General features: G+C 58.0%; 1 protein-coding gene and 1 pseudogene across 1 annotated transcript; both read right to left on the minus strand.

The window, feature by feature from the left end:
• Positions 1–10,747: 10,747 nt before the first annotated feature.
• Positions 10,748–13,054, minus strand: LOC136787964 (RIMS-binding protein 3C-like). Its single transcript, XM_066985409.1, has one exon. It carries the CDS (start codon positions 13,052–13,054, stop codon positions 10,748–10,750), a length of 2,307 nt encoding a protein of 768 aa, XP_066841510.1.
• A 1,446-nt stretch (positions 13,055–14,500) lies between these two features.
• Positions 14,501–15,499, minus strand: LOC136787965 (tubulin alpha-1A chain-like; annotated as a pseudogene).
• Between the last annotated feature and the right edge of the window lie 9,139 nt (positions 15,500–24,638).

Raw genomic sequence — 24,638 nt, forward strand, 5'->3', positions numbered from 1 at the left:
TACTGAGCGCACAACTCATACATGCTGGCCTGCTGTACGAATGAGAGGTCTGTTGGGCCTGCTGGGAACCTCTTGTCCCGATGCGGGAAACGTTTCTTGGCGTGCAACCTCAAGTTTCTTAGTGAGTGCGTCTACATCTGGCTGGTGGCCAGTCTCTAGCGGTCTTCCCCAGGGCTCAGTTCTGGGGCCAATTACCTTCAACATGTTTATCAAAGATCTAGGTGCAGGAGAGGAATGGGTCCTCAGCAAGTTTGCCAATGACACTAAACTGGGAGGCACCGTTGGCTCCGTGGAGGGCTGAGAGGCTTTGCAGAAGGATCTAGACAGATTGGCACACTGGGAGATTAGTAACGGCATGAAGTTCAACAACGGAAGATGCCAGGTGCTGCACCTGGGACAGCGTAATGCTGGATGCAAGCACAGGCTGGGAGACGAGTGGCTGGAGAGAGCAGCTCAGCAGAAAGGGCTCTGGAGGTGCAGCTCCACAGCAGGCTCAGCGTGAGCCAGCAGCCAAGTCCTGGCAGCCTCGAGGGCAAAATGCATTCTGGAGTGCATTCAACCCAGTAAAGCCAGCCGTTAATTGTCTTGCTGCATTTAATTATCTTAATTAATTAATTAATAATTAATTTTCTTGCTGTATTTAGTACGTGTGCAGCCTCACCTTGAGTATTGTGTGCACTTCTGGGCTCCACAACACAAAAGGGATGTGGACGTCCTTGAAAGTGTCCGGAGCAGGGCAACAAAGCTGGCAAAAGGGCTGGAAGCCACGTCCTGTGAGGACAGGCTGAGGTCACCTGGCTTGTCTAGGCTGGAGAAGAGAAGGCAAAGAGGCCACCTCATTGCTTTCTACAACTTCCCGAGGAGGAGAAATGCAGAGGCAGGTGTCGATCTCTTCTCCCTGGTAACCGATGAAAGGATGCACGGGAATGGCACAAAGCTGCGCAAGGAGAGGTTCAGACTGTACCTGAGGAAAAACTGCCTTACCATGAGGGTGGTCAAACACTGGCACAGGCTTCCTGGTGAGGTGGTAACTCCCCATGCCTGTCAGTGTTCGAGAGGCATTTGGATGATGCCCTCAATAATAAGCTTTAACTTTTAGTTAACTCTGGAGTGGTTCAGCTGTTGGACTGGATGATCTTTGAAGATCCCTTCCGACTCGAGCTATTCTATTCCATTCTATTCTAAAATGACCGATCCCCAGTGATGGGACCAATCCTGGAAAGGATGTGTTGCATAACTCTCTAAACCCCCTCTTTTACCCTTTTATTGCTGAGCATGACATTACATGGCGTGGAACGTCTTGTTGGTTAGTACGGTTGCTCTGCCTGGTTATGTCTCCTCCCAACCTCTGGCTCACCCCACGGCCATTCACTCGAGGGGCGGGTGTAATAGACAAATATAGTGTAAATAGGTGTAAAAATAGGTGTAAAAGAACTAGAGAAGGCCTCGATGCTGTGCAAACACTGGTCAGCAAAAGCGAACAACTTCAGCGCACTACCAGCATCGTTTTGGCCACAGCTCTAAAACACAGCACCTTACAAGCTGCTATTAAGAATATTAACTCTATCCCAGCCAGACGCAGTACAGGGGAGCAGGCCACGGCTGGAGGCCTTTGGGGCTGTTCTCATCAGTTACAGCTCATCCATCCCACAGGCACTCTGTGAAGCAGGTGCCCGAGCCGCTTCCACTTGTGGAGCTCCACATCACCCCAGAATGCCTCTGACAAGCAAGAGAATGGGAGAAGCCACCACCGCCTGAGGGAGAAGCAGCTACACCCCCCTCATTTTGAAAAGACTCGGACAAAGACTTGCATAAGTCTTTGCCAAGACTTATGACAAGATGCAGGTGAGAAAGAGCCTGACAGGGGGCTCATGCCCCAGCCCAACACTGGCTCTCCCTTCATGCGGCTCTCCTCTCCCCGTGCTTGGGATACTGGGGAATGGGCTTGCTCTCAGAACCCCTTCTGCATCTCTCACGTCTCTGACCAGGCTGTGTGCGCTGGCGTGGGACAAGGCCACCTTAGTGAGGTGTTCCCATCCGTTCCCGGTGCTCCTGAGAGTAAGAGATGAGCTGCAAGCAGCAGCTGCAGGGCTTGGCCTCTCCCTCACGCTCAGCCCTGCTCCTAGCTCTCTGCCTGTGTTGGTGCCAAGCAAGTGCTGCAGGCAGTAAGCATGATCTGGAGCAGGTGAGAGCAGACAGAGGCCTCTCTGGATAGAAAATTGCTGCTTATGACACTGATTCGTGGAAGAACTCCACAACTCGATACTGCAACTACGATATCATCGGCATAAGCGAAACCTGGTGGGATGAGTCCTGTGACTGGGGTGTTGCGATAGATGGTTACAGGCTCTTCAGGAGGGACAGGCAGGGTAGGCGAGGTGGTGGGGTGGCGATATATGTGAAGCAGGGGCTGGACTGTGTGGAACTTCAGGTCGGCGATGGCAAAGTTGAGAGCCTCTGGGTAAGGATCAAGGGACGAACGAATAAAGGGGATGTCGTTGTGGGAGTCTATTACAGACCGCCTGGCCAGGACGATAGCGCCGATAAATTATTCTTTACAGAACTAAGAGAGGCCTCGAGATTAACTCCCCTTGTCCTTATGGGGGACTTCAACTTGCCAGACGTTAACTGGGAGTGCCACACGGCTGACACGAGCAAGTCCAGGAGGTTCATGAAGCACCTAGATGATAACTTCTTGGTGCAGATGCTAACGGAGCCAACTAGGAAAGGTGCCCTCCTAGACCTGTTGCTAGAAAACAGAGAGGGTCTGGTGGGAGATGTGGTGATTGGTGGCCGCCTTGGTCAAAGCGACCATGAAGTGGTTGAGTTCAAAATTTACGGTGACAGAAGGAAAAGTGCCACCAAAACCTCTTCCCTAGATATGGGGAAAGCAGACTTCAGGCTGCTCAGGGAACTAGTCAGCAAGGTCCCCTGGGAAACTGCTCTTGAAGGCCTCGATGTCCACCAGTGCTGGTCATTCTTTAAACGATGCCTCCTAGAAGCACAAGATCAAGCAATTCCTAAATATCGCAAGTCAGGCAGGCGGGGCAGGAGGCCGGCGTGGCTGACCAGGAACATTCTAATGGAGATTAGGCGGAAACAGAGAGTGTTTCGCTACTGGAAGGAGGGCCAGGTGTCATGGAAAGAATACAGGGATGCTGTTCGTGTTTGTAGGCAGAAAATTCGTGTGGCCAAAGCACACCTAGAGTTGAAGCTGGCTGTGTCTGTGAGAGAAAATAAAAAGGGCTTTTTCAGATATGTGAATGGAAAAAGGAGAACTAAAGAATACATAGGGCCGCTCCTTGATAGGGAAGGTCTCCTCACAGACAATGACAGGCAAAGCAGAGACGCTTAACGCCTTCTTTGCCTCTGTCTTCAATGCCGATGATGGGCTTCGGGACCCAGGGTGCCCTGAGCTAGAGGACCGGGATGGTGGGGATGACAAACTCCCAACCGACCCTGAACGTGTGCGGGATTTGCTACTCCACCTGGATCCCTACAAGTCCATGGGTCCGGATGGGATTCATCCCCGGGTGCTGAAAGAGCTGGCGGACGTCATCGCGGAACCTCTCTCAATTATTTTTCAACGATCCTGGGAATTTGGAGAGGTCCCGGTAGACTGGAAGCTGGCAAATGTTGTGCCGATTTACAAGAAGGGTCAGAAAGAAGACCCTAGCAATTACAGGCCTGTCAGTCTCACGTCAGTGCCTGGTAAAATCATGGAGAAGATGGTTCTCGAACTTATTGAGGCTCACCTGGGGGACAAAGCAGTCATTGGTCCCAGCCAGCATGGGTTTGTGAAGGGCAGGTCCTGCCTAACTAACCTGATTTCCTTTTATGATAAGATCACCCGTATGATGGACCAAGGGAAACCAGCTGATGTGATTTTTTTGGACTTCAGCAAGGCTTTTGACACGGTTTCCCATAGGATCCTACTGGACAAAATGTCCACCATACAGCTAAATAAAAACATCATACGATGGGTGAGCAATTGGCTAACGGGCAGGGCCCAAAGGGTTATGGTAAATGGGGCTGCGTCAGGCTGGCGGGCGGTCACCAGTGGGGTCCCTCAAGGCTCCATTTTAGGGCCGGTACTTTTCAATATTTTTATAAACGATCTGGATGTAGGAATAGAAGGTATTTTGAGCAAGTTTGCTGATGACACCAAACTTGGAGGAGTTGTGGACTCGAATGAGGGTGGAAAGGCCTTGCAGAGGGATCTGGATAGGTTGGAGAGCTGGGCAATCACCAGCCGCATGAAGTTCAATAAGAGCAAGTGCCGGGTCCTGCACCTGGGACGGGGAAACCCTGGCTGCACATACAGACTGGGCGATGAGACGCTAGAGAGCAGCCTAGAAGAGAGGGATCTGGGGGTCGTGGTTGACAGCAAGTTGAATATGAGCCAGCAGTGTGCCCTGGCGGCCAGGAGGGCCCACCGTGTCCTGGGGTGCATCAAGCACGGCATCGCTAGTAGGTCAAGGGAGGTGATTGTCCCGCTCTACTCTGCGCTGGTGCGGCCTCACCTCGAGTACTGTGTGCAGTTCTGGGCACCACAGTATAAAAAGGACATGAAACTGTTGGAGAGTGTACAGAGGAGGGCTACGAAGATGGTGAAAGGCCTGGAGGGGAAGACGTACGAGGAACGGCTGAGGTCACTGGGCCTGTTCAGCCTGGAGAAGACGAGGCTGAGGGGAGACCTCATCACAGTCTACAACTTCCTCGTAAGGGGGTGTCAAGAGGCAGGAGACCTTTTCTCCATTAACAGCAGTGACAGGACCCGCGGGAACGGGGTTAAGCTGAGGCAGGGGAAATTTAGGCTCGACATCAGGAGGGGGTTCCTCACAGAGAGGGTGGTTGCACACTGGAACAGGCTCCCCAGGGAAGTGGTCACTGCACCGAGCCTGTCTGAATTTAAGAAGAGATTGGACTGTGCACTTAGTCACATGGTCTGAACTTTTGGGTAGACCTGTGCGGTATCAAGAGTTGGACTCGATGATCCTTAAGGGTCCCTTCCAACTCAGGATATTCTATGATTCTATGATAACTCAAAGCAAATGAATTATAAAGTAGGTATGTGGTTTATTTCAGCACCAGGCACATGCGGGACAGCTCCCAAAGGCATGCGCACCCCAACGCGGCAACTTGCTTGCGTTATAGACAGTAAAGAGTTACATAGGCACGAAGTTTCCCAATATGCCTATACATATGCATAACCTATCCCCGCGCGCAGTGCCTTCTGGTGGTGGTCGTCGGGGGGTCGTGGGGATGAAGGTTGGTGGCTCTTCTTCATCACCACTAGCCGACCCCCTGCCTTTGTACAGACTCAGCTGCTCCATGGCTCTTGTCCAAACCGCAAGGTCGGTCTTTTGAGACAGGTTTGGGTTTTTTTTGTTGTTTTTTTGAGACATGTTCACCTCGTTGCTTTCTACAACTTCCCGAGGAGGACAAATGCAGAGGCAGGTGTCGATCTCTTCTCCACACTCACACACTACAGCCTGCCCTGGGGGGGCACACTACAGCCGGCACTGCGGGGGGGTGTCCTTAAGGTCAGTGGTCATTAAGGTCCCCTCCAACCCAAAGCATTCTAGGATTCTGTTTCTAAAAACACCTCTTCTGTTCCATCCCAGTAATAATAAACAGCACAAGCAGAAATCAGCTCTGCCAGCCTGGGGTGTCCCCATGCATTCAGGTCGTCCTCATCCCCCCGACACTCACGCTACAGCCTGCCCCATGGGTGGCCAAGGGGAGATGTTTCCCCTGCAGTTGCAGCTCTCCAGCAAAGGCCCTGGACTGAATGGAACAGGCGGAGCTGGAGCTACACCGGGGGTGCTTGGAGGGCTTGTAGGCACAGTAAAAGATGCATTTCAAACAGCCCAGCTGGGCCCTGCTCGTGTCCCGCAGCCCGAAGGAGATGCCAGCACGGACGCGCTTTGAACCAGGGCATTTACTGGGGTAAATCCAGGTATGGGGGGCAGTGACCCACCCCTGGGTGCTAATGGAGGGCTGGGAAGGGCCCCTCTGTTAGCATCCTTGAAGACACGTAATCCACAAAGGCTGGAGCCCGGGGGCGGCGCTGTCGGGGGCGGCACCGGGGGCCGGGGCCGGGAGCGGGAGCGGGAGCGGGGCCCGTCCCGCGTCCGCCGCTATCCCACAGTCCGCAGGGGGGCGCTCTGCCCGCCGCCTCCTCTCTGTGGTCGGCCGCTCCTTGGCGGGCGGCTGATAGGGGGCGGTGCTTGAGCGGCGCGGACCAATCCCGACAGCGCCGCCGGCGTCGGGAAGCCTCCTATTGGCCGGCCCCGCATCGCGCGGGGACCAATCCCCGCCGCCGTTGGTTTGGAAACCGGCGGCGCGCGGCGCGGGGCCCGCAGAAGGGTCCCGGCGGGGCCGGGCGCAGGGTGCGGAGCCGCCATGGCGTCTCGCGGCCCCCCCGGCGGCGGGGAGAGCCGGGCCACGGAGCCCCGCGGGACGCCCCCGTTCCGGGCGGACCCGGCGGCGCTGGCCGCGATCCTCAGCGGACCGGGCCCGGGCCCGGGAGCGCGGCCCGAGGCTCGGCCCGGCGGCGCCGTCAGGGCCTCGCTGGCCGGGCGCGTCCCGCTGCGGCTCGGCTCCCTCCGCACGCAGATGCGCGCCCCCGGTGCCGCCGCCCGCTGCTGCCGCCGCTCAGCGCCCCGCTCCCCGCAGGCCTCGCGGCCGCTCCAGCGCCACCTCGACCGCGCCTCCGGTTTCTCTGTTCGGGCTCCCGGGGGCCCCCCGCGCCCCCTCGCCCTCCCTGCCGCCGCCCCGGTTCTCGAGCGCCGCGGCGAAGCCCCGAAGGAGGCGGCCGGGGCCCGGTCCCGCAGGTGAGGGGAGGGAGCGGGGGAGCCCCGCCGGCGGCTCTCGGCCCGGGGAGGGGACGGGAGGGGAAGGGGAGCGGCCGGTGCTGGGACGCCCCTCCCGGGACCGGCTTTGGGGCTGTCCCGGGGATGCTCGGTTCCTGCCACGAACCAGCCACACACAGGACGAGCGCACCCCGGCCAGCCCCTCCCCCGCTGTTTTTTTTTGGGGGGGGTCCTAACCCCACCCCTAAGGCCCCCCCCGCCCCTGCAGCCTGAAAAAACACACGGACCAGGATCCCTCCGCAGTGGTGAAAGCAGGTGGGTGCCCCCCACCCCCTGCAGCACCCAGGTGTTTGGGTGCTGCCCCCCCCACCCCATAACTGTGCCTCTCCCTCCCCACAGAGACCCTCCCGGCTGCGCTGGCCCCTGTCCTGCCCAGTGAGCAGCTGAGCGAGACGGGGGGAGCCACGGGGGGCAGACCCTGCCTGGCCCGCCGAGTGCCCGCCCGCGTCCCCTCCTCGGCCAGGGGCACCGCAGGAGCTGCCCGGGGGGCACAGGGGCTCCCACAAACCGCGGGGGGAGCCCAAGCTGAACCGCCAGGTTCCCTCCTTACCCAGGAGAGCGCGTCCATGCTCCCAGACCGCCCCTCGAATGAAAGCAGCACCCCAGGTACGCCCCCTGTGCCCCCCACGCTGCCGCCCTGCACTGGGGGGGGGCTGTACTGGTGCTCAGGACCCCCCCCGCCTGCAGGCACTGACCCCCCCCGAGCATCTGGACCCTCCAACGTCGGCTTGGCTCGCCGTGTGCCCATCACCAAGGCCATGGTTTGTATGGGGGGGGGGGTGAAGGGGCAGGTGCCAGTGCTGAGCCCCCCCACCCCAAAATCCCTCTGCCCGCCATCTCGCCCTGCAGCGCTTTGAGGCATCCAAAGAGCGCTTCTTCCGCACGCCGCGCCTCACCCCCCGCAGCCGCGTGTTGGGCACCCACCAGGTGGGTGACAAGCTGGGGGGGTGGGGGTCCAAGCCCACCCCCCTCCCCCCCACGCTGACGGCAGCGTCACCCCGCAGCGCCCCCTGAAGTGGAGACTGGCCCTGTCCCCCCAGCCTGGCCCCAGCACCGATGCTGCTGAGAGCAAGGAGGAGGCCCCACCCTGGGTGAGTGCCAGGGAGCACTGAGCCCTTCGGGGTCCCCCCCCCTCAGAGGCTGGGACTTGTGGCAGCAGCGCCCCCCCCCCCACCTGCCTTGATTTTGGCATCCCTCCCGCAGGAGGACATCGTGGTGCAGCTCTTCAGGGAGGACGAGGGCCAGCAGGAGCCCGAGGGGCAGACACCGGCTCTGCCCAGCACCTCGCCGAGCTCCAGCACGGCTCAGGTGGGGAGGTCCCGGGGGGGTCCCTGTGGAGGTGGGGGGAGGTGTGGAGGATGGAGCCTAACGGGGGGGACCTTCCTCCCAGGACAGGGCCGTGGTGCAGCTCTTCTGGGGGGACAAGGGCTGGCAGGATGCCGAAGTGATGGCGAACGCGGTGCTGGCTCTGCCCAAGGCTCAGGTGGGGAGGCCTTGGGGGGGGAGATGGACAGAGCCTGGGTGAGGGGAGGGAGACCTGGGGTCAGAGCGGCGGGGCAGGGGGACATTCCCTGGGGAGGTGGAGGGGACCCCGGGGTTCAGACTGGAGGGCACTGCGTGGGGCAGGGAGGCCAGGGGCACCCAGGTGTCGTCCCCCCATTCCGGGGGGTGTCGTCCCCCCATTCCGGGGGGTATCCCACGCAGAGCTGTGCACTCAGGCTTTCCCCCCGCAGCGTGTGAGCCTGCTGCTGCAGCTGCTGTGGCAGGATTTGCAGGGCCTTCCTGGCGTGACGGAGGTGCTCAGGAACCTTTGGGGTCGTGTGGCCCAGCACGGCCTGGTCCCAGTGTCCCCGCACCAGGGCCCCTGCAAGCACCCGGGGCAGCTGTGACCACATCCACCTCCCCGGGGCTGGGGGCTGCCCCCGTGGGCACCATCGTGCTGCTAATAAACTCTTTTGTGCTGCACGTTGCCGCGGGGTCTCTGTGGGTGCTGGGAGCCCCTGCCCTGCTGCTGCCGCCATGGGGGCCCTGGGTGCTGCCCCCCGGCAGGCAGGGCTGCGCTGTCCCCCCCGTGATGGCTACGCAGTGCCTGCACTGGGGAGGAGGCTCTGGGGGGGCCCAGGGCTGTGGAAACATCTCCCCTTGGCCTCCCATGGGGCAGGCTGTAGCGTGAGTGTGGGGGGGATGAGGACGACCTGAATGCATGGGGACACCCCAGGCTGGCAGAGCTGATTTCTGCTTGTGCTGTTTATTATTACTGGGATGGAACAGAAGAGGTGTTTTTAGAAACAGAATCCTAGAATGCTTTGGGTTGGAGGGGACCTTAATGACCACTGACCTTAAGGACACCCCCTCCCAGTGCCCCCCCCCAGCACGCCCCACAGCACAGAACCTTCCAGAGCGCCCCCCCCCCCCCAGCCCGGCCCTGCCTCAGCTCTGCCTCCCGCCTGAGGGTGGTGAAGGCTGTGCACCCCCACAAAGGGAGGAAGGCTTGTAGCTCCCAGGTCTTCCATTTTCCCCTTTGTAGAATGGGGGCTATGTTTCCTCTCCTCCAGTCAGTGGGAACTACTTAAACAGACTTCCACAGCCTCTCCTGTATGATGGCCAGTGGCTTAGCAAGTCCACCGGTTCCCTCAGGCCCCGTGGACGTAGCTCACTGGGAAACTACTGGTGGGGACATGGGAGTTGAAATAGTGAGGGGAAAGGGGGACATATGGGAGTGGGGGCACAGGCGAGTGAAAATGGGGGGCACGCTGGGGGGCACGGGGGATTCTCAGGGAGCCTGTTGGTTGTGCTCCCAGATGGCTGCACGACGGCGGTGCTGTAGCGCAGGTTTGCGCTTTTGTTCCAAAGGGCAAAGTGACAGCGGAGCCCAGCAGAGCCTTCTCTTTGAGGCCCCTGAAGCTCTCCTGCAGGCAGCCAGGAGGGGACAGCTCACTCGAGGCCACACCTGAGGAGAAACAAGGTGCTTGTGGCAGAGCCGGGTGAACGATGGCGGCAGCAGGCACGGTGGGCCTGCAGCAGGCTTCCAGAAGCAGCAATGGTGTGAAATGCGTCACAGCTGGCACAGACCGCTGCCCCGAGCACACCTGGGCCGTTGGTCCAAAGGGGAAAGTGGGTTCTGAAAGAGCCGGGCCTTTCCAAGCAGCTCGTAGCAGGGAGCAGAAGCTTCACAAGTTACAGGCTGAGCAGCCTTTCCACAAGCCGCGTAAAGCAGAGTCTTGGTCACCATTGTGACCGAGAATGAAGGAAAAAGGAGGCTCCAAAGCGAGCTGTGGAGCTGGCCACGCTGTGCTCTCACCCCTAGAGATTCACCGGCGCATGCACGCGCAGAGCTGACATCCCTTGGAGAACACTCATACTGCTTGCTCACTTGGGTGAGCGTAGGAGCTCCCACCACACCATCCAGACCCTTCCCCATCATTCCCAGCCCCCCGACGACTTTTTCAGTGGGGATCCAGCCACCCCTCTAGACCCTGCCTGGTCATACCATCCCCACCACGGTGGGTATGGTGTTCTGGGTCTGCCTGGGATGGACTCAACCTTCCCCACAGCAGCCCATGCAGCACTATGCTCTGTACTTCTGGCTAGAACTGACTTGATATTGCACCAATGTGTTTTGTCTACTGCTGAGCCGTGCTGGCACAGCATCAGGACTCCCACAGCGCCCTCCCTCTGCCACCCCCCAGCCCCAAATCCAGTCGGCTGGCTGTGGGCAAGAGGTGGGGAGGGGGCATTGCCAGGGCAGCTGACCCAAAAAGACCAAAGGGATAGTCCATACGGCAACGTCACGCTCAGCAATAAAAGCTGTGGAAGGGGAGGGAGAAGGGGGGGAGACACAGGGGACACAGATTCCTTGGTCAAGATCTTTATTTATTCCTCCGATTCCTCCGTTTCTTCCTTCCTCTCCTGCTGCAAGATCTCAGTTCATCATCGCTATCCTGCAGGAGATCACGTAGCTCTGGAGGCACAGTTGTCACCAGGTCATCGTCTGAAACTTCTTCTACCAAATTAGAGGGGACAAATCCTCTCGTGCCATCCGTCAGCTCTCCCACAAACCAGCCGTCTTCATCCATGTCTCCATAGACATAGACGTATTCTCCCGCAGTCAGAGGAAGCTCTGCTTCGGGGTGCTCATTAGGACCCTCGAAAGGATCGTAGCTATATCGAGCTAAAAATTTTCGAAGTTTTAGCGATTCTTCTTCCGAGGACTGCAGGATGAAGGACACATGCTCTGCTCCTGATTCTTCGTTCCCATGCACAGGGCCCTCGTCTGAAAGAAGGCGGCACCCAGGACTGTTGTGTGCGGCATCTGATGTCCAGGTGCTTGTGTGGGATGCCGGGACCTTGGTTGCCTCCTCAGAAACATCAGAGCTGTCTTCGCGGTTGCAAAGGTCATGGGACTGCTCTGCATAGGCCTGTGCTGTGGGAGAAGATGTCACCTGTGGTAGTCCTGAACCGACACGGTTGGATTCTTTTCTTTTTTCTTGCTCAAGTTGCTGAGAGAGCAGCTCCCATTGTTGACTTTGGTGCTGATTCTGTTTCTCTAATTCTCTCAGCTGCGCTTGAGACGCTTGCGTGTCTTCCTCATGTGTCCTTCTTTGCTCTGCCCAAGCCCTCTGCAAATGCTCAACTTCCTCTTTCTTCTTCTGCAGCAGTCGCCTTGTTTCCTCGAGGTCGTTCTCCTGTTGTTGCCTTCGTCCTGCCAGTTGTCTCATGGCTTTCAGTTCACAACCCAGATCTTGCAGTCGTGTTTGAAGACGTTTGGCCTCTCCGATGGCAGAATTTCGCTGCTCTGTCACTTGCACGAGTTTCCCCTTCAGAGCAGCGTTGTCAGATCGAACCTCGTCTATCCGCTCCTTCTGCCCACGGAGCTGAGAATTTTCTTCTGCGCGCCTGGCATTTTCATTTGTCATCTCTCTCAGACGCACTTTCAGCTCCTCGTACCTTTGCTGCAGTCTTGAGCGTTCCTGATCCAGGTTCCTGTGAGGCCTAAGTTTTGTCCCAGCCTCGGTTTCCGATTCCCCTCTCTGCTGCTGGTCGACCTGCTCTGTCTTTGCAGCAGTCTTTCCAGATTTCAGGTCGGTCTCTTTCAGTTGCCTGGTGTTTTCTTTCAGGTGCTTGGTAAGGAGGCCTAGCATACTAGTCTTCTGCTGGAGCCTCTCCACCTCCTCCCCCAGTTCCAGAGCGCTTTCCTTCCCCAGAAGGCGGGTCTCCTCTTGAAGGACACCGCATTGCCTCTGCAGGTCCTCCAGGGCATGCTGCAGATGAGCTTTCTCCTGCAGCAGCTGGCTGTCTCCACTGCCAGGTGGGCAGGCCTCTTGTTGCGCTGCCACCTGAACACCCACGTCTGTGACCGCCCGCCCGCAGCTCTTCCCTTCTCCCTGGAGGTGAGCTTTTAAGCTGGAGTGGGTTGTCTGCTGCCCTCCTCCCCCAGCAGCACCAGATGCACCGGGGCTCTTCGAAGAGCAGGTCCCGGTGGTCCCTGCGCCCAGGCGAGTCTGCAGGCGGTGCCAGGCCGCAGCCCTGTCTTCGCTGTGGGAGGCAGACGGCCTCCCCTCAGCCTGCTCCAGGATGTACTGCTGGAAGAGCCTTCTCTGCAGTTCCAGTTCATTTTGGAGGCTTACGATGCGGGCGGTCTGCTTGCTGTCCTTCCGCCAGTGGAGCTGCCTGTGGACCTCCTGCAGCTTGCTGCGGGCCTCGCTGCTGCTGCTGCAGCCGTGCCTCACCAGCTCCTCGGCCAGCTCCTGCTGCAGGTCCCGCGCCTGGCGGACGGCGTCGTCCCGCTGCTCTTGGAGCAACTCCTGTGCCTGGCGCCACTCGGCCTCCTTCTCACGCAGCAGCTGACGGATCTCTGTTGCCCGCTGCTTCTGGCTCAGCTCCCACAGCCGCTGCAGCTCCCGTGCCCGTTGCTGCTCCCATCTGGAGCGTAGCTTCTCAGCCAGAAGCTGCCGCTCCTGCTCTGCCATCTTCTTTATCTGGCGGGTTTCATCAGCAAAGCGGCGGTGCAGCTCCTGCGAGTGGAGACGCTCGGCCTCCAGCTGGGCCCGCAGCGCCTCCAGCTCCTGCCTGTGCTCCTCCTGCTGCACAGGCCTGCTGGGGGGTCGCGCTGGGCCCCGACGGGATGAGGGGTGACTGTGCGCCACGGGCCCCTGGCCCACACCACCCCGGATCATGGCTTAAGGATTCAGAACGATGAACGTTCACCAAACGCTGCCAGCAATAGCCACCAGCGATCGCACGGCCTGGACCTCTGAGGGACAGCAGCCTCTGAGCCCTCAGCAGACACCGGCTCCCAGCACCGCGCAGCAGCAGAGGTCGCCTCTGCCACTGGCCCGGCCTGGGCGAGCGCGGCCTTATATAGTGTCCGGGTGATGGCGTCATAGAGGAGGGATGACGTCATATGACCTTATATGGTGCGTGCCCGCCCGGACACACCCCGACAGCCTCAGCGCAAGGGGTGCAGAGGAGGGAGGTGAAGGGTTGTTAACGAGTGCAGACGGAGCCCCCGCGCAGGTGCGCAACGAGAATGTGTCTGTGAGGCCTCAGGCACGGGCACAGCTTACGGGTCTGGGCCACGTCTGTCCTTTAGTGGGGGAAGCGTGGTAGTGATGACATACAGCATTACACAGCCATTAGCATGGGTTGTTAACGAGGGTTAACAACCCCTAGAAGGGTTGTTAACGAGGTCATATGACGTCATCCCTCCTCTATGACGCCATCACCCGGACACTAACAAGTCCTCCACTAAACCACGTCACCGAGCTCTACATCTAAACGTCTTTTAAAGGCCTCCAGGGACGGCGACTCAACCACCTCCCTGGGCAGCCCATTCCGATGCCCAACAACCCTTTCGGTAAATAAGTTCTTCTTAATACCCAACCGAAACCTGCCCTGGCGCAACTTTAGTCCGTTCCCCCTTGTCCCGTCCCCAGGCACGTGGGAGAATAGACCAACCCCCGCCTCGCTACAGCCTCCTTTAAGGTACTTATAGAGCACGATACGGTCGCCCCTGAGCCTCCTCTTTTCCAGGCTGAACAATGCCAGCTCCCTCAGCCGCTCCTCGTAAGACTTGTTCTCCAGACCCCTCACCAGCTTCGTTGCCCTTCTCTGGACGTTTATTCGGAACTGGGCAGCACGGGGGGTTGTCTCACCAAAGCCGTGAGTCGTGCTCTCACGACGCGGCAACTTGCCGTGGTTATATGCAACAAAGCGTTACATGTGCCTGAAGTTTCACAATAAGCCTCTCCATATGCATAACCTGTCCCCGCTTTATATTAAAATTAGATCCAAGAAGTCATTTCCACAAGCTCCTACCATCTGTGCTTGCGCAGTGTCTCCTGGTAGTGGTCGCCAGGGGTTGTGGGGATGAAGGTTGGTGACTCTTCCTCACCACCGCTAGCTGACCTCTTGTCTTTGCGCAGACTCAGTTGCTGCTTGGCTCTTGTCCAAACTGCAGGACCAATTTCTGCCACTTTCTTAAGATTACTTCACGTTCTTATGAGGAACTAAACGTGGTAAGGGGCCCAAGGCTTCTTGCTTCAGTTAATTTGCACGATGCAAAATGGTTAGCAAAGACATTCAGCAGCATCCACTAGTTTAATACTGTCAGCGCTCTATCTCTATTTGCTAAGATTCTCTGAACTCCCTCTCTCAGCGGCCACGTCCTCCCGCGCCTCCGAGAACTCCCCCTCCTCCATGCCCTCGCCCACGTACCAGTGCACAAAGGCACGCTTGGCGTACATCAGGTCGAACTTGTGGTCCAGGCGGGCCCAGGCCTCGGCGATGGCCGTGGTGTTGCTCAGCATGCAGACGGCGCGCTGCACCTTGGCCAGGTCCCCCCCGGGCACCACCGTGGGAGGCAGGCAGTTGATGCCCACCTTGAAACCACTCGGGCACCAGTCCGCAAACTGGATGCTGCGCTTGGTCTTGATGGTGGCGATGGCGGCGTTGATGTGCTAGGGCACCACGTCCCCGCGGTACAGCAGGCAGCACGCCATGTACTTGCCGTGCCGCGGGTCGCACTTCACCATCTGGTTGGCCGGCTCGAAGCAGGCGTTGGTGATCTCGGCCACCGAGAGCTGCTCGTGGTAAGCCTTCTCGGCCGAGATGACGGGGGCATAGGTGGCCAGGGGGAAGTGGATGCGCGGGTACGGCACCAGGTTGGTCTGGAACTCGGTCAGGTCAACATTCAGGGCCCCGTCGAAGCGCAGGGAGGCCGTGATGGAGGACACGATCTGGCCTATCAACCTGTTGAGGTTGGTGTAGGTGGGCCTCTCGATGTCCAGGTTCCTGCGGCAGATGTCGTAGATGGCCTCGTTGTCCACCATGAAGGCGCAGTCAGAGTGCTCCAGCGTGGTGTGGGTGGTGAGGATGGAGTTGTAGGGCTCCACCACGGCCGTGGAGACCTGCGGGGCCGGGTAGATGGAGAACTCCAGCTTGGACTTCTTGCCGTAGTCGACCGAGAGGCATAGGTGGCCAGGGGGAAGTGGATGTAGGGGTATGGGTGCAGTGACCCAGCCCTGGGTGCTAATGGAGGGCTGGGAAGCGTCCCTCCACAGCTCACTTCTGGCACCAGCCCCAGAGCAGTGGCAGCCATGTCCCAGTGGGCAGCCGTGGCCATGTCACCATGGTGTCACCATGGTTGTCATTGTGACACGGCCGCCTCGAAGGGTACAAAGAGGGCTGCTCCCCCAGGTGCAGGTGCAGGTGAAGCCATGGAGGCAGAGGGTGCGAAGGGGTCCCTGGAGCATGCACAGGAGTCCCTGGAGAACATGGCGGAGGTCTTGGCGCAGGTCGCTCAGGCAAGGGCTGGTGTGGAAGCGGCGCTGGAGGAGTTCCTAAAGGTCTGTAACCCAGAGGCAGAAGTCCAACAGGGGCAGGGCAGAGCTGCTGGGGAGTGGTGCGATCCCCAGAATGCCTTAGTGCTTGCTGCCCTGGTTCTGGCCTGGCCTTGCAGAGCCCTGGGGATAGACTGGGGATGCCCTTTCCCACCCTGACTCCGTGCAATCTGTCCCGGTTGCTTTGCAGTGCAAACGGAGACGTGCAGAGCTGGAAGAGGCTGTTGCTGAAAGAGCCAGTATCAACAAGGTCCTGAGGGCAGGAGGGAGGGGAGATCAACATGTTTGGGGGGGGGGGGAAGCCCCATCCAAGCATGTGTGGGTAGTCTCAGAACCTGATCCTTTGCTTCTCCAGGCTCTGAGGGAGGAGATTAAGAACCTCCAGGAGAGAAGGGAGGTTTTCAAAACGCAAACTGCCAGGTGAGTGGGGACAGGGCCCTGACCCCGACCAGGGGTAGACGGCGGGGAGGAGCTGTACAGCTTCCAGGCACCCGTGTCACAGACAGTTTGGGGGCTCCTTTCAGCTCCTCATGGCTGCTCTGGAGAGCCCTTTGCCTTCTCCTAAGCAGCTCCAAGCTTCTCTGAGCAACTCTTGACTCCTTTTAGCAATGCTGCACGACTGTGAGCAGCTCCCAGCCTCTTGTCAGAGCCCCCCGCGCCCCCAAGGCCTGGGGCACGGAGAAGGCAGAGGGTGCAGGGGGTGAGTGTGGGTTTGTGCGGTGCTGGGACAATGAGATGCCTCATCCCTGCTCCAGCAGAGGCTGGGCAGCACCCTGAGCTCCTCCTGGCCACCTCAGTCAAGGGGGAGGTCCTGGCCGAGGTCTCTTCTCACAGCCCAGAAACTCTGTGGTGTCTGTAGCAGGGGGAAGAGGATGCAGGCGGCCGAGGCGCCCAAGACCTGGATGCAGGAGATGGTGGCTGCGCAGCTGGTAGGAGCTATACCCCTGCTGTGGGCCTGCGGGGGGAGGGTCTGGACTTGGCCCCAGAGGACATGGGGCCATTCACCTCAGTGGGAACGAGGGAGGGGGTCTGAGCGCCCCCAACGCCTTCCCTGGCTCACGTGCCCTAACACGTGGCCCTGCTTTGCCTTGTCCTGTAGGATGAAGAGTTGGCGTCAAGGAGGCACAGAATCAGTACTTGGCTGCGGTGAGTTGCTCTCGCAGGTCGTGGCTCCCAAGGCATTAGGCAGCTTTTGACCTCTCCAGGATAAACTGCCTCAGCATTTCTTTGTTTCCTGGGTTGGGGAAGCAGGTGGGGGGTGGCCCTCAAAGTACAGCAGAGCCAAGGGGGATAGGCAGGTTCCTCACCCCAATCCTGAGCGGCACATGTTGCTCCCAGCATGGCACGGGGTCCCATGGCAGGGTTTAAAGAGGATGAATTTATCCCTGGCTCTGTCTGAACCTTCTTCTGTTCTGCAGGAGATTAGTGCTGTCCTTTGCCGGCCTGCAGCTCGCCTTCCTCATCCTGGTCCTGCTGAAGAGGGACATCCTCCACTGGATCCTTCCTCCAGGGCTGGCATCTGCCCTTGGAAGCCATCCACCAGATGAACTGTGAAAAGAAAAGGGAACCTTGAAGAAAAGGGAAGACCCTTTCTCTTCTAACCCTGCCAATAAACTGTGGCCCTTTATCAATAACCCTACCAATAAACTGTGGTCTTTTATTAGTGGGGAAGGGCCTGCGCAGACATTCTGCACGGCTGGTGCTGACTGCATGATGCTGCTGGGCAGTTGGTGGCCTGCTGGGTATTTGATGCACCCCATTCTGAGCGATACAAAACAACAAGAATCCCAGCTCAGAAATCTGTGCTCGTCCATGTGTCGCAAAAGGAATGATGCACTTCACTCCTAAGAGAGAAGCAGCAATAGATTTATTGCTGAAAACAGTGATGGAGCAAAGCCAAATATGCCTGCTGAATGGCTGCTTGGCAGCTTACCAGTGTGTGGGGCTAGCAGAGGGCATCAAACAGACCTCAGTGTGACCACAAGTCAGCCCAGCCTTACAGGGTGCAGTGCACACAGGGGCCTGGCACACCCCATCATTATCTGGGCACTACTGAGCGCACAACTCATACATGCTGGCCTGCTGTACGAATGAGAGGTCTGTTGGGCCTGCTGGGAACCTCTTGTCCCGATGCGGGAAACGTTTCTTGGCGTGCAACCTCAAGTTTCTTAGTGAGTGCGTCTACATCTGGCTGGTGGCCAGTCTCTAGCGGTCTTCCCCAGGGCTCAGTTCTGGGGCCAATTACCTTCAACATGTTTATCAAAGATCTAGGTGCAGGAGAGGAATGGGTCCTCAGCAAGTTTGCCAATGACACTAAACTGGGAGGCACCGTTGGCTCCGTGGAGGGCTGAGAGGCTTTGCAGAAGGATCTAGACAGATTGGCACACTGGGAGATTAGTAACGGCATGAAGTTCAACAACGGAAGATGCCAGGTGCTGCACCTGGGACAGCGTAATGCTGGATGCAAGCACAGGCTGGGAGACGAGTGGCTGGAGAGAGCAGCTCAGCAGAAAGGGCTCTGGAGGTGCAGCTCCACAGCAGGCTCAGCGTGAGCCAGCAGCCAAGTCCTGGCAGCCTCGAGGGCAAAATGCATTCTGGAGTGCATTCAACCCAGTAAAGCCAGCCGTTAATTGTCTTGCTGCATTTAATTATCTTAATTAATTAATTAATAATTAATTTTCTTGCTGTATTTAGTACGTGTGCAGCCTCACCTTGAGTATTGTGTGCACTTCTGGGCTCCACAACACAAAAGGGATGTGGACGTCCTTGAAAGTGTCCGGAGCAGGGCAACAAAGCTGGCAAAAGGGCTGGAAGCCACGTCCTGTGAGGACAGGCTGAGGTCACCTGGGTTGTCTAGGCTGGAGAAGAGAAGGCAAAGAGGCCACCTCATTGCTTTCTACAACTTCCCGAGGAGGAGAAATGCAGAGGCAGGTGTCGATCTCTTCTCCCTGGTAACCGATGAAAGGATGCACGGGAATGGCACAAAGCTGCGCAAGGAGAGGTTCAGACTGTACCTGAGGAAAAACTGCCTTACCATGAGGGTGGTCAAACACTGGCACAGGCTTCCTGGTGAGGTGGTAACTCCCCATGCCTGTCAGTGTTCGAGAGGCATTTGGATGATGCCCTCAATAATAAGCTTTAACTTTTAGTTAACTCTGGAGTGGTTCAGCTGTTGGACTGGATGATCTTTGAAGATCCCTTCCGACTCGAGCTATTCTATTCCATTCTATTCTAAAATGACCGATCCCCAGTGATGGGACCAATCCTGGAAAGGATGTGTTGCATAACTCTCTAAACCCCCTCTTTTACCCTTTTATTGCTGAGCATGACATTACATGGCGTGGAACGTCTTGTTGGTTAGTACGGTTGCTCTGCCTGGTTATGTCTCCTCCCAACCTCTGGCTCACCCCACGGCCATTCACTCGAGGGGCGGGTGTAATAGACAAATATAGTGTAAATAGGTGTAAAAATAGGTGTAAAAGAACTAGAGAAGGCCTCGATGCTGTGCAAACACTGGTCAGCAAAAGCGAACAACTTCAGCGCACTACCAGCATCGTTTTGGCCACAGCTCTAAAACACAGCACCTTACAAGCTGCTATTAAGAATATTAACTCTATCCCAGCCAGACGCAGTACAGGGGAGCAGGCCACGGCTGGAGGCCTTTGGGGCTGTTCTCATCAGTTACAGCTCATCCATCCCACAGGCACTCTGTGAAGCAGGTGCCCGAGCCGCTTCCACTTGTGGAGCTCCACATCACCCCAGAATGCCTCTGACAAGCAAGAGAATGGGAGAAGCCACCACCGCCTGAGGGAGAAGCAGCTACACCCCCCTCATTTTGAAAAGACTCGGACAAAGACTTGCATAAGTCTTTGCCAAGACTTATGACAAGATGCAGGTGAGAAAGAGCCTGACAGGGGGCTCATGCCCCAGCCCAACACTGGCTCTCCCTTCATGCGGCTCTCCTCTCCCCGTGCTTGGGATACTGGGGAATGGGCTTGCTCTCAGAACCCCTTCTGCATCTCTCACGTCTCTGACCAGGCTGTGTGCGCTGGCGTGGGACAAGGCCACCTTAGTGAGGTGTTCCCATCCGTTCCCGGTGCTCCTGAGAGTAAGAGATGAGCTGCAAGCAGCAGCTGCAGGGCTTGGCCTCTCCCTCACGCTCAGCCCTGCTCCTAGCTCTCTGCCTGTGTTGGTGCCAAGCAAGTGCTGCAGGCAGTAAGCATGATCTGGAGCAGGTGAGAGCAGACAGAGGCCTCTCTGGATAGAAAATTGCTGCTTATGACACTGATTCGTGGAAGAACTCCACAACTCGATACTGCAACTACGATATCATCGGCATAAGCGAAACCTGGTGGGATGAGTCCTGTGACTGGGGTGTTGCGATAGATGGTTACAGGCTCTTCAGGAGGGACAGGCAGGGTAGGCGAGGTGGTGGGGTGGCGATATATGTGAAGCAGGGGCTGGACTGTGTGGAACTTCAGGTCGGCGATGGCAAAGTTGAGAGCCTCTGGGTAAGGATCAAGGGACGAACGAATAAAGGGGATGTCGTTGTGGGAGTCTATTACAGACCGCCTGGCCAGGACGATAGCGCCGATAAATTATTCTTTACAGAACTAAGAGAGGCCTCGAGATTAACTCCCCTTGTCCTTATGGGGGACTTCAACTTGCCAGACGTTAACTGGGAGTGCCACACGGCTGACACGAGCAAGTCCAGGAGGTTCATGAAGCACCTAGATGATAACTTCTTGGTGCAGATGCTAACGGAGCCAACTAGGAAAGGTGCCCTCCTAGACCTGTTGCTAGAAAACAGAGAGGGTCTGGTGGGAGATGTGGTGATTGGTGGCCGCCTTGGTCAAAGCGACCATGAAGTGGTTGAGTTCAAAATTTACGGTGACAGAAGGAAAAGTGCCACCAAAACCTCTTCCCTAGATATGGGGAAAGCAGACTTCAGGCTGCTCAGGGAACTAGTCAGCAAGGTCCCCTGGGAAACTGCTCTTGAAGGCCTCGATGTCCACCAGTGCTGGTCATTCTTTAAACGATGCCTCCTAGAAGCACAAGATCAAGCAATTCCTAAATATCGCAAGTCAGGCAGGCGGGGCAGGAGGCCGGCGTGGCTGACCAGGAACATTCTAATGGAGATTAGGCGGAAACAGAGAGTGTTTCGCTACTGGAAGGAGGGCCAGGTGTCATGGAAAGAATACAGGGATGCTGTTCGTGTTTGTAGGCAGAAAATTCGTGTGGCCAAAGCACACCTAGAGTTGAAGCTGGCTGTGTCTGTGAGAGAAAATAAAAAGGGCTTTTTCAGATATGTGAATGGAAAAAGGAGAACTAAAGAATACATAGGGCCGCTCCTTGATAGGGAAGGTCTCCTCACAGACAATGACATAGGCAAAGCAGAGACGCTTAACGCCTTCTTTGCCTCTGTCTTCAATGCCGATGATGGGCTTCGGGACCCAGGGTGCCCTGAGCTAGAGGACCGGGATGGTGGGGATGACAAACTCCCAACCGACCCTGAACGTGTGCGGGATTTGCTACTCCACCTGGATCCCTACAAGTCCATGGGTCCGGATGGGATTCATCCCCGGGTGCTGAAAGAGCTGGCGGACGTCATCGCGGAACCTCTCTCAATTATTTTTCAACGATCCTGGGAATTTGGAGAGGTCCCGGTAGACTGGAAGCTGGCAAATGTTGTGCCGATTTACAAGAAGGGTCAGAAAGAAGACCCTAGCAATTACAGGCCTGTCAGTCTCACGTCAGTGCCTGGTAAAATCATGGAGAAGATGGTTCTCGAACTTATTGAGGCTCACCTGGGGGACAAAGCAGTCATTGGTCCCAGCCAGCATGGGTTTGTGAAGGGCAGGTCCTGCCTAACTAACCTGATTTCCTTTTATGATAAGATCACCCGTATGATGGACCAAGGGAAACCAGCTGATGTGATTTTTTTGGACTTCAGCAAGGCTTTTGACACGGTTTCCCATAGGATCCTACTGGACAAAATGTCCACCATACAGCTAAATAAAAACATCATACGATGGGTGAGCAATTGGCTAACGGGCAGGGCCCAAAGGGTTATGGTAAATGGGGCTGCGTCAGGCTGGCGGGCGGTCACCAGTGGGGTCCCTCAAGGCTCCATTTTAGGGCCGGTACTTTTCAATATTTTTATAAACGATCTGGATGTAGGAATAGAAGGTATTTTGAGCAAGTTTGCTGATGACACCAAACTTGGAGGAGTTGTGGACTCGAATGAGGGTGGAAAGGCCTTGCAGAGGGATCTGGATAGGTTGGAGAGCTGGGCGATCACCAGCCGCATGAAGTTCAATAAGAGCAAGTGCCGGGTCCTGCACCTGGGACGGGGAAACCCTGGCTGCACATACAGACTGGGCGATGAGACGCTAGAGAGCAGCCTAGAAGAGAGGGATCTGGGGGTCGTGGTTGACAGCAAGTTGAATATGAGCCAGCAGTGTGCCCTGGCGGCCAGGAGGGCCCACCGTGTCCTGGGGTGCATCAAGCACGGCATCGCTAGTAGGTCAAGGGAGGTGATTGTCCCGCTCTACTCTGCGCTGGTGCGGCCTCACCTCGAGTACTGTGTGCAGTTCTGGGCACCACAGTATAAAAAGGACATGAAACTGTTGGAGAGTGTACAGAGGAGGGCTACGAAGATGGTGAAAGGCCTGGAGGGGAAGACGTACGAGGAACGGCTGAGGTCACTGGGCCTGTTCAGCCTGGAGAAGACGAGGCTGAGGGGAGACCTCATCACAGTCTACAACTTCCTCGTAAGGGGGTGTCGAGAGGCAGGAGACCTTTTCTCCATTAACAGCAGTGACAGGACCCGCGGGAACGGGGTTAAGCTGAGGCAGGGGAAATTTAGGCTCGACATCAGGAGGGGGTTCCTCACAGAGAGGGTGGTTGCACACTGGAACAGGCTCCCCAGGGAAGTGGTCACTGCACCGAGCCTGTCTGAATTTAAGAAGAGATTGGACTGTGCACTTAGTCACATGGTCTGAACTTTTGGGTAGACCTGTGCGGTATCAAGAGTTGGACTTGATGATCCTTAAGGGTCCCTTCCAACTCAGGATATTCTATGATTCTATGATAACTCAAAGCAAATGAATTATAAAGTAGGTATGTGGTTTATTTCAGCACCAGGCACATGCGGGACAGCTCCCAAAGGCATGCGCACCCCAACGCGGCAACTTGCTTGCGTTATAGACAGTAAAGAGTTACATAGGCATGAAGTTTCCCAATATGCCTATACATATGCATAACCTATCCCCGCGCGCAGTGCCTTCTGGTGGTGGTCGTCGGGGGGTCGTGGGGATGAAGGTTGGTGGCTCTTCTTCATCACCACTAGCCGACCCCCTGCCTTTGTACAGACTCAGCTGCTCCATGGCTCTTGTCCGAACCGCAAGGTCGGTCTTTTGAGACAGGTTTGGGTTTTTTTTGTTGTTTTTTTGAGACATGTTCACCTCGTTGCTTTCTACAACTTCCCGAGGAGGACAAATGCAGAGGCAGGTGTCGATCTCTTCTCCACACTCACACACTACAGCCTGCCCTGGGGGGGCACACTACAGCCGGCACTGCGGGGGGGTGTCCTTAAGGTCAGTGGTCATTAAGGTCCCCTCCAACCCAAAGCATTCTAGGATTCTGTTTCTAAAAACACCTCTTCTGTTCCATCCCAGTAATAATAAACAGCACAAGCAGAAATCAGCTCTGCCAGCCTGGGGTGTCCCCATGCATTCAGGTCGTCCTCATCCCCCCGACACTCACGCTACAGCCTGCCCCATGGGTGGCCAAGGGGAGATGTTTCCCCTGCAGTTGCAGCTCTCCAGCAAAGGCCCTGGACTGAATGGAACAGGCGGAGCTGGAGCTACACCGGGGGTGCTTGGAGGGCTTGTAGGCACAGTAAAAGATGCATTTCAAACAGCCCAGCTGGGCCCTGCTCGTGTCCCGCAGCCCGAAGGAGATGCCAGCACGGACGCGCTTTGAACCAGGGCATTTACTGGGGTAAATCCAGGTATGGGGGGCAGTGACCCACCCCTGGGTGCTAATGGAGGGCTGGGAAGGGCCCCTCTGTTAGCATCCTTGAAGACACGTAATCCACAAAGGCTGGAGCCCGGGGGCGGCGCTGTCGGGGGCGGCACCGGGGGCCGGGGCCGGGAGCGGGAGCGGGAGCGGGGCCCGTCCCGCGTCCGCCGCTATCCCACAGTCCGCAGGGGGGCGCTCTGCCCGCCGCCTCCTCTCTGTGGTCGGCCGCTCCTTGGCGGGCGGCTGATAGGGGGCGGTGCTTGAGCGGCGCGGACCAATCCCGACAGCGCCGCCGGCGTCGGGAAGCCTCCTATTGGCCGGCCCCGCATCGCGCGGGGACCAATCCCCGCCGCCGTTGGTTTGGAAACCGGCGGCGCGCGGCGCGGGGCCCGCAGAAGGGTCCCGGCGGGGCCGGGCGCAGGGTGCGGAGCCGCCATGGCGTCTCGCGGCCCCCCCGGCGGCGGGGAGAGCCGGGCCACGGAGCCCCGCGGGACGCCCCCGTTCCGGGCGGACCCGGCGGCGCTGGCCGCGATCCTCAGCGGACCGGGCCCGGGCCCGGGAGCGCGGCCCGAGGCTCGGCCCGGCGGCGCCGTCAGGGCCTCGCTGGCCGGGCGCGTCCCGCTGCGGCTCGGCTCCCTCCGCACGCAGATGCGCGCCCCCGGTGCCGCCGCCCGCTGCTGCCGCCGCTCAGCGCCCCGCTCCCCGCAGGCCTCGCGGCCGCTCCAGCGCCACCTCGACCGCGCCTCCGGTTTCTCTGTTCGGGCTCCCGGGGGCCCCCCGCGCCCCCTCGCCCTCCCTGCCGCCGCCCCGGTTCTCGAGCGCCGCGGCGAAGCCCCGAAGGAGGCGGCCGGGGCCCGGTCCCGCAGGTGAGGGGAGGGAGCGGGGGAGCCCCGCC

Source organism: Anser cygnoides, chromosome 32, assembly GCF_040182565.1.
Source record: "Anser cygnoides isolate HZ-2024a breed goose chromosome 32, Taihu_goose_T2T_genome, whole genome shotgun sequence".
Lineage (NCBI taxonomy): Eukaryota > Metazoa > Chordata > Aves > Anseriformes > Anatidae > Anser > Anser cygnoides.